The sequence below is a fragment of the Mytilus edulis genome, chromosome 12 (assembly GCF_963676685.1).
Source record: "Mytilus edulis chromosome 12, xbMytEdul2.2, whole genome shotgun sequence".
Classification (NCBI taxonomy): domain Eukaryota; kingdom Metazoa; phylum Mollusca; class Bivalvia; order Mytilida; family Mytilidae; genus Mytilus; species Mytilus edulis.
Window position 1 is genome coordinate 59,834,189 of NC_092355.1, and position 13,358 is coordinate 59,847,546.

Below are 13,358 nucleotides of genomic sequence, written 5' to 3' on the forward strand. Positions count from 1 at the left end.
ACGATAGTGGGCTGATTTCACCGGAAAAAAAACACTTGTAAAATTATATTTCTTGATTATTAACTAATTATTTCAAAGAATTGAAATTCATGTTTCCGTCAGTTAATAAGTCATTAAGTGTAACTTAAGTTCTTATTTGATTAATATAAGTAGACTTTAATGATAATTTTTGGATTTGCATGCATGTTTGTTGTTCAATATAAGATTAAAAAGTGGTATGATTGCCAATAAGACAATTCTCCACAGGAGACTATATGACACAGAAATTAACAACTGTACGACCTATGGTTCATGAGATAAACCCAAAATAAAGCAGTTTTACAAAATTGTTTAAATGTAAACTTTTAGTTATTTTTTGGAAGGTATAATGCCTTTGCTACATAAATATGGTCTGTGTTTGGCATTACAATGCACATATATAGGCTAGCTACTTGCATCTTTAAGCCATGCTAAATTACTGAAATCTTCACAATTTCAGCATTCAATTTTTAGTTAAATTTCAGACGGTTTCCGTTTTAAATGAAAGTGGCCGCATTCGTGTTCATTCTTGATATTGAAATGTAAGTTGTATTTTATGATAATACATAAGATATAAAAAGGTCGAGGATGAACACGGATGCGGCCACTTTCATTTTTGACAAAAACCATGTGAAAAGTGACATTTTTTGGGATATTTGATAGATTTTTCATATGAAAGCTTGAATCGGAGCGTTTTTAATGAGTGAATCAGTTAAAATATTTCACAAAAAATAATTGAATCGATTGAAATCGACATTAAAGCGTTTAAAAAGTGTCCAAAATCTTTCCTCAGATGATCTTGAAATATGAGGCCAAAACCGGCCCTTACCGGACCTACTCCTTTACAGTTTGTGAAAAAAAATTGATTTGTTTTAGAGTATAATTGTGATTAAAATTTTAATATTGATGTTTAGGGAGCAACCATTTAACTTTTTAATGGGTTTGGGGTTTAAGTTTCCCCCGCACGGTGCAAACAAAGTTTTTCGATACTAACAATCAGATTTTTTTTTCAATATTTAACTCTACAAAGGGGGGAGGTAGCCAGAATATTTCTTTTCCAACAAAATGGGGATTAGAATAATTTTGTTTACCAAAAAGAATCCCCCCTACCTGTAAGTTAAATGGTTGTTTAAACAGGATTTTATGGAAAGAGTTACATTGTCTCATCATTCCAGCTATTATATGTACTCCCTGACATGCTTTCTAGTAATTTAGCTGAATTCCTGAAAATCTGAGTGATTATACATAATCAATAAAATTGTAGTTGAAAAACGTAATCCCTAAAAATTTCAGGGATCCCACATAATCTTTATAGTTATCAACATTTAATATATCGAAATGTTATGGCGCAATGCAAGGTAATCCCATAGAAATCCTCGATCTATATTTATATTTATCACAATCTATAAATATAGCTACTTCTCTTATAAACACACATGTCCATCGACGGTCTTTTTGCACTAGAGTACTGAGAATCTCTGAGGTATGTTTAAATTTAGTAAAATTGATGTCATATATGGAAATTAGTTATAAATACAGTTGAAACGTTTAAAAATGTTAAATTAAAGAAAAATATACGCTGTTTCAAACAATATGAAAAATATTGTAAACTTAATTCGGAGGCTTTTATTCTCTTCTTTTTTCATTTATTCATTTTAACTTATATAGTTTTTTTTATATTATTGACTATTATTCTATTCATATTTTTGTTTATTTTCGGTTAATCAACATTTACATAGAAATCGTTTTTCAAATCAAAATGTTTGAGTGGAGCAATTGGAGTAAAAGCAATTAATCAAGTAAAATTAATTCAGAAATTTCCTACTATTCTTCACATATATATTACTTTCCCACCATTAACTCCTGTTTATTTATGGTATTCATTGAACTGCATGTACCTTTCAGTAACTTCGAGTACTCTCAAGATCTGCACTTATTGTCTTTCTGTTGTGTGTTTGTGTGGATGTACATAAGTATCCTTATCCATCTAGTTTGCCCTTATGATAATTATGTTGTACTGTAACACCACTGTTGCAATAAATGTATTAGAAATAAGTTGTGTTTGCTAATTTTTTTTATCAACTCCAATTTGTACTATCAACAGCTGCCATTCATATCATGTAGAGATTGACGGCTGTTGATAGTAAACTTTGATTGATAGAAACTAGCAAATACAATTTTTTCCTAGACTAGAATTCATTTTCATATACTACAAATTTAAAAGATTGAAATTAATAATAAACATATTGATTTTGGAAAAAAAGGGGGGGGGGGCTAAAACAATTGTCATGCCCTGGCTTTAAGAACACATCAAAGTTTAAACAGTTTTGCAATAGTATTAATATATAAGATTAAAATTATTTAAGATGGTAATGTACGAAGATGATGTTGATGTACGATTGTGTTGACAAGTATTTCGGCTGAACAGATCTGAGCAGTGAAAATTGTATATACTTTATAAAACTTTTAATACTCAGGCGCGGATCCAAGGGGGGGGGGGGGGTCCGGGGGTTGGAACCCCCCTTTTTTTGGACGATCAATGCATTTGAATGGGGACATGTAGTTGGAACTCCCCCCTTTTGTCCTGGGTTAAGAACCCCCCCCCCCCTTTTTAAAATGGCTGGATCCGCACCTGATACTCTACAGTTCATCTGATGATTGTTATTAATATTAGAAACGATTCTCAACCGAGGTTATTTTTTAATACTAAAGTATTAACAAATTAAAAATATGTACTATTATAAAAAAAAAGCGTTGAATCATATATAGTGACAAACAAACACGCGACTTCTGTTTGTAAACAATTTTATTATAGCTGAAATTGTCAACTTCCTACACGTATTGAAATCTAATAATACATTAGAACTTGTATTCTCCATATTGAGCGATCGAAAATGTACGGGATAACTCGAAACGACTAGAGTATTCGGATTCTCGGTGTTTATTATTGGGCGTTTCTCGATTATTCAAGTTACTTAATTTTCTAAAAATAGTTGTTTACTTTTATACCTACAGTTTGATCATACACAATATACGTCATAACACAAAATAGTTGGTAAAGCTAAGAAGGTAAGCCAAATGATCATGTATTTTTTTTACATTTTTTTGTATTTAACTATTTACGTTAAACTAATTTTGAATATATATATAGTTATATATTTTATTCAAATAAAATTTAAATAGATTATTCTCATGATGAGTTTTAGTCGTAAGTTTGATATTATGAACATTTCAGTTCATTTTTGCATAATCAGCACTTTGTTATTCAATTAATTGAAGTCGAATTTAATTTTAAAAGTCCTAGTTGATCGATTTCCTCTTTAACCGAATGTGATTTTATTCATTTAATAGTTAAAGATCAGTTATAGGTGCAGTTTTCATTCTCCATATTTGATGATAAAAAAAAAACTAAACTAATATCAACGTTCGTCATTGAATCTGCGGCGAATCCAAAAAAAGGGGGTATCGGGGGTTAGAACCTTTTTTAACGATCAATGCATTTGAATTAGGACATATATTTGGAACCCTACTTTTAACCTAGTTGGACCCGCCTTTGCATTGTCACAAAAAGTATATCTATCTAGAGTTGATAGTTGAAATTGTTAAATTATTTTACTCTGCCGCACACGAACTCTCTCTATATATCTTGGAACAAAATCTAACATTGACCAGTTTCAGTTCCAACGTTTAAAGGTTTAAGTTTACATTACTGTTAGATTTGTACTGTACCATACATAATTGTGTGTCGACCAGCAATAAAAATGTTACAGGAAAAAAATCATATCAAATTAAATCCATTATAATTACATGTATAAAACACTGGTTTTTCTTTGTCTCGTAATTATGTGATATATATGTAAATGTATAATAACTATCACAGATTATTTTTTTAGTAAATCCTATACATACTGCAGAAGCACTACCGCTCCTGGTATACATCAGAAAACTCGAGAAAGATCTATGTAATATAACCCATCTTTTGTGTTATTTTTAGGAGTATCATTCGTTGTTTCTTGTTCAGTGGATTTAAATAATTAATAAATTTATGATACACATTATAACGGGAAACAAAAAAAATACTGCTGAAAATAAAAAAGTAAAATAGTGGTATTAAATACGAATAATAAAGGCGCGGATATAATGCAGGGCCTCTAAACTCGAGACATACTTTTTTAATACGGCCGCAAAAATTGAAAATATTTTGATCGTATATTGGCGTCAGCGTCGTCGTCGTCGTCGTCCGAATACTTTTGGTTTTCGCACTATAACTTTCGTTTAAGTAAATAGAAATCTCTGAAATTTTCACACAAGGATTATGACCACAAAAGGAAGGTTGGGATTGATTTTGGAAGTTTTGGTCCCAACAGTTTAGGAAATTAGGGGCCAAAAAGGGCCCAAATAAGCATTTTCTTGGTTTTCGCACTATAACTTTAGTTTAAGTAAATATGAATCTATGAAATTTTGACATAAAGTGTATGACCCCAAAAGGAAGGTTGGGATTGATTTTGGGAGTTTTGGTTCCAACTGTTTAGGAATTAGGGGCCAAAAAAGGGCTTAAATAACATTTTTCTTGGTTTTCGCACCATAACTTTAGTATAAGTAAATAGAAATCTATGAAATTTAAACACAAGGTTTATGACAATAAAATGAAGGTTGGGATTGATTTTCGGAGTTTTGGTCCCAATAGTTAAGGAATAAGGGGCCCCAAAGGGTCCAAAATTAAACATTGTTTGATTTCATCAAAAATTGAATAATTGGGGGGGGGGGGGGGGGGGGGGTTCAATTTTTTTCATTTCAGATTTCATAAATACAAAGAAAATTTCTTCAAACATTTTTTTGAGAGGATTAATATTCAACAGCATAGTGAATTGCTCAAAGACATAAAACAAATTTTAAGTTTATTAGACCACATACATTCTGTGTCAGAAACATATGCTATTTCATCACAATCCAAATTTAGAGCTGAATCCAGCTTAAATGTTGTGTCTATACTTGCCCCAATCGTTCAGGGTTCTACCTCTGCGGTCGTATAAAGCTGCGCCCTGCGGAGCATCTGGTTATTTATTAAAATACGTAATAAAATCGTTCGCCTGTAACGCCACCACTAACCTTTATTGCATAATCCATGTCTGCAGTCGGACACAGGTTTATTTTAATCAAATATGCAATCGGTGATTACATTTTTAAAAAGCAGTCAGTGTTTATCCCTAAATAAGTTAATTCCAAAAATACGCTGCAATAAAGGAAAATAGCTATATTGATCCTCTTGTTAATACTATAACTAATACTCAGCCCTGTATAACCAGCATAAATAATCGTACGTTATTTTTTCTACACGTCTATGCTATTTGTTTTCACATCAACATATCAACGTAGTCAGTAATTGGGATGAATACAAAACTTCTTTTAAAAGTCTATCAAGACTATCTGAAAAACAATTCTAAAACAGTTGGTTGCACCCAAGAAAACAGATCCTGACAGGAGCAGTTCTACCCTAGAATAGCTTCGAACATAAGTCAAACCAAATCATTAATCAAATAAAACCAATCAAAGGTACAAAAAGTGAGCGTACATGATGCTTGTACAAGAATCAGTACACGAGTACTAAATAATGTATTAGATCAACTGGTGTGGTTATCATATTCTTTCATTTTAATCTTATAGAGGGACCCCAACTATCTCTACTTGATCAAATACGATATTGTGTTAGCCAACTTTCATTTTTCTTTTTTGTTCTTTTTCTAGACAATGGGTTGTACAGATAATATGCCGCTAAGAAAATTCAAAGATGTAGACATTGAAATGAGTAAACCAGGATTATACCAACGATCATTTAGTGATACTGGTCAAGGACCTTTCATGCTTTCTCGTTCTGTACAAACTGACCCATCACATGAAAGCACGCGCTTACATGAGACTGATGAAACGCAAACAGACACAAACGTGAATAAACGGTATGAAAATATTTGCAGAAACCTTGAAGAAATCAAGGATGACGTTGAACAACTAATATCAGCAGCTGGGCTCTCGGGCCCAGCACAACTACCAGAAGTTATAGATAGACTCAAACAATTTGCTCGAATAAAAGAAAACTCAAAACAATTAAAATTGACAGTAGAAAGACTAGAAACAATGGCTGATAAAAGTATGTCTTCGGATATGGAACACATTATAAATCATCAGGAGTTTTCGGTAATACGCTATGGCACTGCTTTAAACAATATTGACACAGTCAATAACGTTCAAAATGAACCAAGCTTACAGAAAACTAAAGAAAGCTACAACGTACTTGGCGATTTATTGCGACTGCGTACTTTCCCACACTCTCAACCTCAATTATGTCCATTCAGTTTAACAAACTATTTTGAGAGTATATCGAGTGGTGCGCCAGTATCCCACGGCGAGTCAATGTCAAATGAACTTCTGAGAGTGTCATCGTATAGCAGTTTCCCACGAGAAATTAATATAAATTTAATCAAAATGGCTAAAACTGGTTTTTACTACATTGACGGAAGAAAAACAAAGTGCTTTTCCTGTGGAATTACATATGACAGATGGAAATCGGGTGACGATCCTGTTGTTATACATAAAATTCTATCACCATCATGTGCACTCCTAGCCGAACCCAGAATCTCATCGTCTGCAAATCAAGAAGAACAGACAACGGTTGTTCCGAATAATACTGATTCTACTGTTGATACAACAACTATTTCGAGTCGAGGTTTGAATCAGTCAGAAAATGCGTCATCAACATCAGAGCCTAGATTACAAATAAGTTCATCTTACAATGGTACCAGCAACAATGTACAGGAAAGACAGGGGAACCAACAAAGTTCACCATCTAATAGAGACAGAAGTAGCTCTGCAACAGGGAATAGTCAAGAAACACAAACATCCAAAGAAAACCAAAACGCTACTGGTACCAGTTCATGCCAGCATAACACCGAATTCGAATCACTTGGAATACACCTGGAAAAGCCTAAGTATCCAAACTATGCCTGCTTGACTTTTAGAATCAGTTCCTTTGAAGGCTGGCCATCATATTTAGACCAATCACCACGCCAGATGGCCCTGGCTGGTTTTCTGTTTGCTGGTTACCATGATTATACAAGATGCTTTTTCTGTGGGGGTGGTTTAAGAAACTGGGAAGCAGGTGACGATCCATGGGTTGAACATGCACGATGGTTTCCGAAATGTACTTTTCTGAAACAAAATAAAGGAGAAAAGTTCATCAACGCTGTTCAGAAAAGACAAAAGGAAATAGTAAGTAAAATGTTTGACACAATTCAACTAATCCAAATGTACATTGTCAGGCAATATAAAAGCTACTAAGGGTCTAATGCATGTTATATTCACTACATGTCCTATTAAGGCAAAAATATGAAAAACAAATATAATAAGATTAACAAGGATAATTAAAAAATCACTGATTCTACAATATGACAAACATAAAAGATGATTTCAATGAAAAAAAAACCGAACTTTCTTATCCGTTTACATGCTAAACAAATAATATTGTATTCAAAAGAAAATACTTGATTTCGATAACCCTCCCCCTTAAAAAAAACCAAACCCAAAACTATATTAATATTAGATTATCAGGGATTTTTTTAGTAGTGAAGAATGCGAACCGATATGGGGTAGATATATTATACATTCCGATTGTGTTCTTGTCGACACGATTACATGTTCTTCTGCGAAACACAATGCAACAGTTAATCTTTATTTGCAAATAACATAAACAATCATTTTATCAGTGTGCATACACGATTTATCTTAACTGTTAAATTCTCACTTTTCATTCATTGAAAGGTTTAACATAATTGACTTTTTCTGTTTCAGGACCGAGAAACAAATGCAACAAATACACAAGAGACAACATCGAGAGCTCAAACGTCTTCCTTGGCTGTTAATAACAGTACTGCTAGTACAACACAGAGTGACATATTACAAACTGTTGCAGCTAGAAGTGTCATTGAAATGGGATATACAGATCAACAAGTTATAAATGCTTTTCAGCATCTAACAACTTCAGGAAAAGGTATGAGCTCTTGTAATTCTATTACACGTGTAAACATAAAACACATGATATATTATTAGATAAAAGTAATTGTTCAAGAACATTTGTTCAATTATATTAAAATGTTCTTTGACTTAAATGAAACCGACATGTCTATATATAACAAATGCAATAAAAACGCCCTCTTAGAAATGCATATTCCTATATGTCAAAAGACAAACATTTTTGCAGTGCAGTTACATAGATCAAATTTGTGTATTAAGCAAGAAGAATAAACAAAACCATTAAATAAAAGACCATTTAATTAGATTTGCAGCCTTAAGCATTATCACACAAAAACACATTTCATGAAATGTAAGTTAACATATATATATATATATAAAAATCAATATTAATCATAGTCAAATGTCTATAGAATTAGGGATAATTAATAGCTGCCGTGCTTTTTTTCTCTAGATTACACGCATCAAGAATGCAATATCATATTATATGTCTTAATACTTTCAGATATGAATAGCATATCAGCAACAGACATTATGCACATTTTACTAGATGATGAAGCTCATCCTCAACAGCAAGGAGCCACATCAGACGTGACTCAACATGAAAATAACATGAACACGGCAGGTGAACACAAATCAGATAGTACCAGTACTCAGTGTAATGGCTTAGACAACACAGTAATTGAACAGAATTTACTCTTTGATGGTATGCTTTCTATTTATTTTCTTAATTTTGTAAACAATTAAATTGCTAAAAGCAAGGATATATACAAATTAAACTATAACAGATATTTCAGATTTTTAGGTAATACCTTTCAGCAAGTAAGTCCAAAACTATAAAATGAAGAATTTCTGATATGGAATTGAGAAGTTATTGAACTTTATGATGGGCTCATGTCGCAGCTGTTTATTGATATAGTAAAATAAGCTAAAAAATATTTAGAATTTGCAATTTGACATTAGAACTGACTTTCTTCTTTTTTCTTGGCTAAGATAGTATGAACTAGGAATTAAACAAGAATAAGAGAGCATTTTACATAAATACAGAAACTCTATTTTTTCTTATTTCAGATACAGAAAATCTGATAGAGGAAAACAGACAATTGAGGGACCAGCGACTCTGTAAAGTGTGTTTAGATCTAGAGGCATCCATTGCATTTCTGCCATGCGGACATATTGTGTGTTGTATTGACTGCGCTCCTGCCATGAGGAAATGTCCCGTATGTAGGACGTATGTGAAAGGAACAGTAAAAACGTATCTTGCATAAGTTACTTTTCAGTGACTCTATAAAGCAAACGATTTAGATGACTACCAAATTATGTTCCAAAACCAATATTCAATTTTGAGAGTATAATTATTTTACTTTTCTTGTTATTAGAAGTAGATTTCCAAGGTCTTGTAATGGACTTCTGTTGTTATTTATATTTTGTACTAGTCAATTGTATTGTTAAATATGAGTTGAATACATGTATTTGTTGTAATAGTGTTCGTCTGTGTCTAAATAATATATTTATGTACCCCTGTTGCACAATTGAAGCCACTACAAGTTTTGCAAATAAAGTTTACAAAGTTTACAGACTATTTTTTTTTTATATCAAGACATCTATTTTGTTATTATTTAAAAAAAAAAGAAATTAACACCTCTGTTAAAAAAGTTATACTTTTGTTTACATGTTAGAGAAACTAACGATAACGTACGATGTTCGTATATCCATTACAAGAAAAGACCTAATTATCTTTTGATGTTATATGAATATTATGATATTTTGTTTAGTGAATAAATGATTGTCTGCCAGTGCATTTACTGTATTTCTATATGAGACATCTTAGTGAATACGCAATTTTTTTATGGTTCGATCAAAAATGGGATGATTTACAATTTTTATTAATACAATATAATATATTAGTAATTTAATATGTTTCGAACACTAATATAACTATTTTTGATGATGCAGATCTTAAATAGTCTAAAATGTTTGATTGTAAATTGGAGGCTATGATAGCGTCTTTTCAAATACTTTTCATAGACTCATCATGGCAATTAAGAGCTTTGTATACTGTTTAGTCACGTGTATATTCGCTAACTCATTTCCTTCATATTTAATGATTAATATTTTTCGAAAGCTTTAAAGAATGTGATAGGAAAAAAGGACTTAAATACTTAAACATAAAAAATAACATCAAAGAAATATTAGTGAATATCTGTTATATTAGTCAATTTTAAAGGAAACGTCAAGTTTCATCTTTTTGTGAAGTTCTAGTCATACATTTAGATATTTAATAATCTAATGACTGACGCATTTACACTGTTAAAGTAGTCAGAAGTTCATGAGACATACAAAATTTAAATCTTAAAAGTGAGGATGATATAAATATATGTCAAATAGATTTCAGTCTTTCAGGAAGTAACAAGATTTCAAACTGATTAGTAACTTATGTGTATATATATAGATATTTTAATGTGTGGTGACACTTTAATAAAATAATCTTATCTATATCTTCTCTTAGTAATAACAGTGTCCTAATATAACATGACTCTATTTTATAAGTGTTACGCTTTTGTGTTCCAAATATAGTCAGTCTTTCAGAAATGTTTTTTGTTTTATTTATTTATATTTTGTTGAATGCATACCTTGTTATCTTGGTTACCATAAATGGATTTACTTTTGTTATTGGTATTCTTAAGGTTGATTTTTTTTAGGTATATTGATAAGGCATATTTAAAACTTATGTTACTCTTGTTGTTTTAATCTCAGGTAAGATACACAATAATGCTTTTTTTATATTGATAACTTGTGATTCACTTTATACATGGTCACCTGACATAATTGCAAAAGAAAGATGAATGTGCTGATTTTGCCATAATTTATTCATATCTGTTAATATGGTAATTGTCTATAATGTTATATTTTTGTATCCAATTGCTGAATATATTTATTGTTATCTTTTGCCGTTATTTTAGTTACATAGATTTGCAACTGTGTTCAACAAATACCATTACTCCTTTGTTAATAAAACATTAAAAAAAAGTATCATTCAAAAGAATCAAATTTCGTTTCTTTTAACCATCAGGATTGATTAAGATAAATTATGAACATCCCTGTATTTCCGCCATCCGGTAGAACATGTTTAACTTTTTCTTAAGTGGAAGTCTATATGGCTATGCAGATGTTTGAATTCAAAGGCACGTCCGGTCGTATTTGGTACGTTGAGTTCGATATTTTATGGAGGAAGAATATCATGTTCTCTGTATTTTAACGGAACCCTTGGAATAATTCCCAAGGGTTCATCATGGTGCTTCATATTTGAATTTCTGTCCCTTATACCTCTGTTTCGGTTAAGTCGAATTATTCCGGGCTTCATCCTATCGATCTACCTTGAAATATAAAATTGTTCCTATTGCATTAATTGATAATTCATTTTCGTCCTAATTATGTATACAACGTTGGAAATGGAAGACTACCCCTATCCAACTTAGTTTCATTTAATTTCATGTCGGCGCTTTTGCAGATCCAACGTATTATATTGATATTTATTATTTTAATGAATATTCATGAAACATTTGTACCGGGCATTAATTAAATATGTTTCGTTGTTGTTCTGAAAACTTTCGTTTATTTGTACTACGGAACTTTTAATGTCAATTGTAGTGTAGAACGTTCTATGAATAAGTATACTGCAGCTTTGAAATCTTAGCCAAGCGTCGTATATATTATAGTTCGACTTACGATGACTTTAAAAAAAAAAATGTTATGGACAGTAATTTTATTCAATTTAAAGTTCTTATTTATTATCCCATGTTTCCTTTTATTGTTTAAATATATATCAAATTTTTATTATCACTTTTACTACATACGTGTAGTTTATAGATTGTTGTTGATATATTATTATTGTTAGTACACAGTTGATATATTTTTTATTATCGTTAGTTCATATTTGATACAGTTGTTTATTATTTTTTCTTTATCTGTAATTAAATGTTACCTCAAATAAATCATGTGTTGTGATATTGTACTGTGTCTGTGGTATCTGTCTATAATAAAAAGCATTTACATTTTTGTTATACAATGTTATACATATACAAGTTTTTATTATAATTTCCGAACGTTTAAATTGTATACAACACTGTCTTTAAGGGAGAGTCATCGATTTATAACACTCTCCTAAATTGAATAATTACATCCTGGATTCTAAGCGGGTCAGTGTTTTACCTCTGTACAGCTGTACATTGTCTGTCTATCAACCCGTCAATTTGTTCTTCTATCCAAATGATTTATGCCAATCTGATTGTGTTCATCCATTTCCAGATCGTTCCTTCATCGCATGTCTGCCTTATCTTTTTATTAACCTTTTATTATTTTTTTTTGTATACGACCACACCATATGTGCGGCTTGTAGTAGTATGTCATTGTCGTCGTCCGGAGCTTGAACTCTGTGTCCAGACATACCCCAACTGGTCAGGATTCGACCTCTGTGGTCGTATCAGGCTGCGGTCAGTGAAGTATTTTCTTGTCAACGTGTGAAAAAAATCGGTGCCATTGTTTGCAGCAACTACGAACATCTTTTCTACATTTAATACCATCAACATAGACAGATCAGCTAAACATTCAGACCCTCAAACTTTATATATATACTACATTTTAAATGTATACTTTTTACTGCATTCTAATCTGACTTGATAATATTTTGAATTTCCCCCATCTCAGCATACCCAAGCTATTTGCCAATACTGCAACATATCTGACATAACCATCACTATTAAGGTTCTTCTTCATATTAGCTCGCATTTGATATATCGTTTCATCACAATATGATTAAAAGTCTTTGTTATTCAATAAAGTCACTGCATTTACAACTTTTCGAAATTAAAAGACAAATAATGTTAAGATTGTTCTTATGTTCAATACACAAATAAGTTTACTTAGACAAAAATCAGAAGACGTTTTATGATTCCAATGAAGAATCATTAACCAGAGTTTTTTATATAGAGTAGACCGTTGGTTTTCCCCTTTCAGTGGTTTTACACCTAGTAATTTTGGGGCCCTTGATAGCTTGTTGTTCGGTGTGAGCCAAGGCTCCGTGTTGAAGGCCGTACATTTACCTATAATGGTTTACTTTTATAATGTTGTTTTGAATGGAGAGTTGTCTCATTGGCACTCATACCACATCTTCCTATATCTATTGGCATGTATCTGCTGTAAAGTCACAGACGCAACTACGATATCCGTTCTTTTGCTGGCTTGATCGATACCGTTAAAGAGAGGCAATACATACATATAAAGGTATCTCAAAATAAATTAACTTATGACTGAACATT

At 31.6% G+C, this 13,358-nt stretch overlaps 1 protein-coding gene across 1 annotated transcript; it reads left to right on the top strand.

Annotated features, from left to right (window-relative positions):
- The first annotated feature begins 1,441 nt into the window (after positions 1–1,441).
- LOC139498876 (baculoviral IAP repeat-containing protein 7-like) lies at positions 1,442–12,086 on the top strand. The gene is made up of 5 exons (XM_071287464.1): positions 1,442–1,501; positions 5,764–7,281; positions 7,861–8,059; positions 8,546–8,746; positions 9,112–12,086. The coding sequence occupies exons 2-5, from the start codon at positions 5,767–5,769 to the stop codon at positions 9,306–9,308; spliced, it is 2,112 nt and encodes a 703-aa protein (XP_071143565.1). The 5' UTR covers positions 1,442–1,501; positions 5,764–5,766; the 3' UTR covers positions 9,309–12,086.
- The last annotated feature ends 1,272 nt before the right edge of the window (positions 12,087–13,358 follow it).

Excerpts from the sequence above, each read along its gene's own strand:
- LOC139498876 (XM_071287464.1), top strand. The coding sequence starts at position 5,767 with ATGGGTTGTACAGATAATATGCCGCTAAGAAAATTCAAAGATGTAGAC. Across the intron at positions 7,282-7,860 it reads AGAAAAGACAAAAGGAAATA|GACCGAGAAACAAATGCAAC; the intron begins GTAAGTAAAATG and ends TTTCTGTTTCAG. Across the intron at positions 8,060-8,545 it reads TCTAACAACTTCAGGAAAAG|ATATGAATAGCATATCAGCA; the intron begins GTATGAGCTCTT and ends TAATACTTTCAG.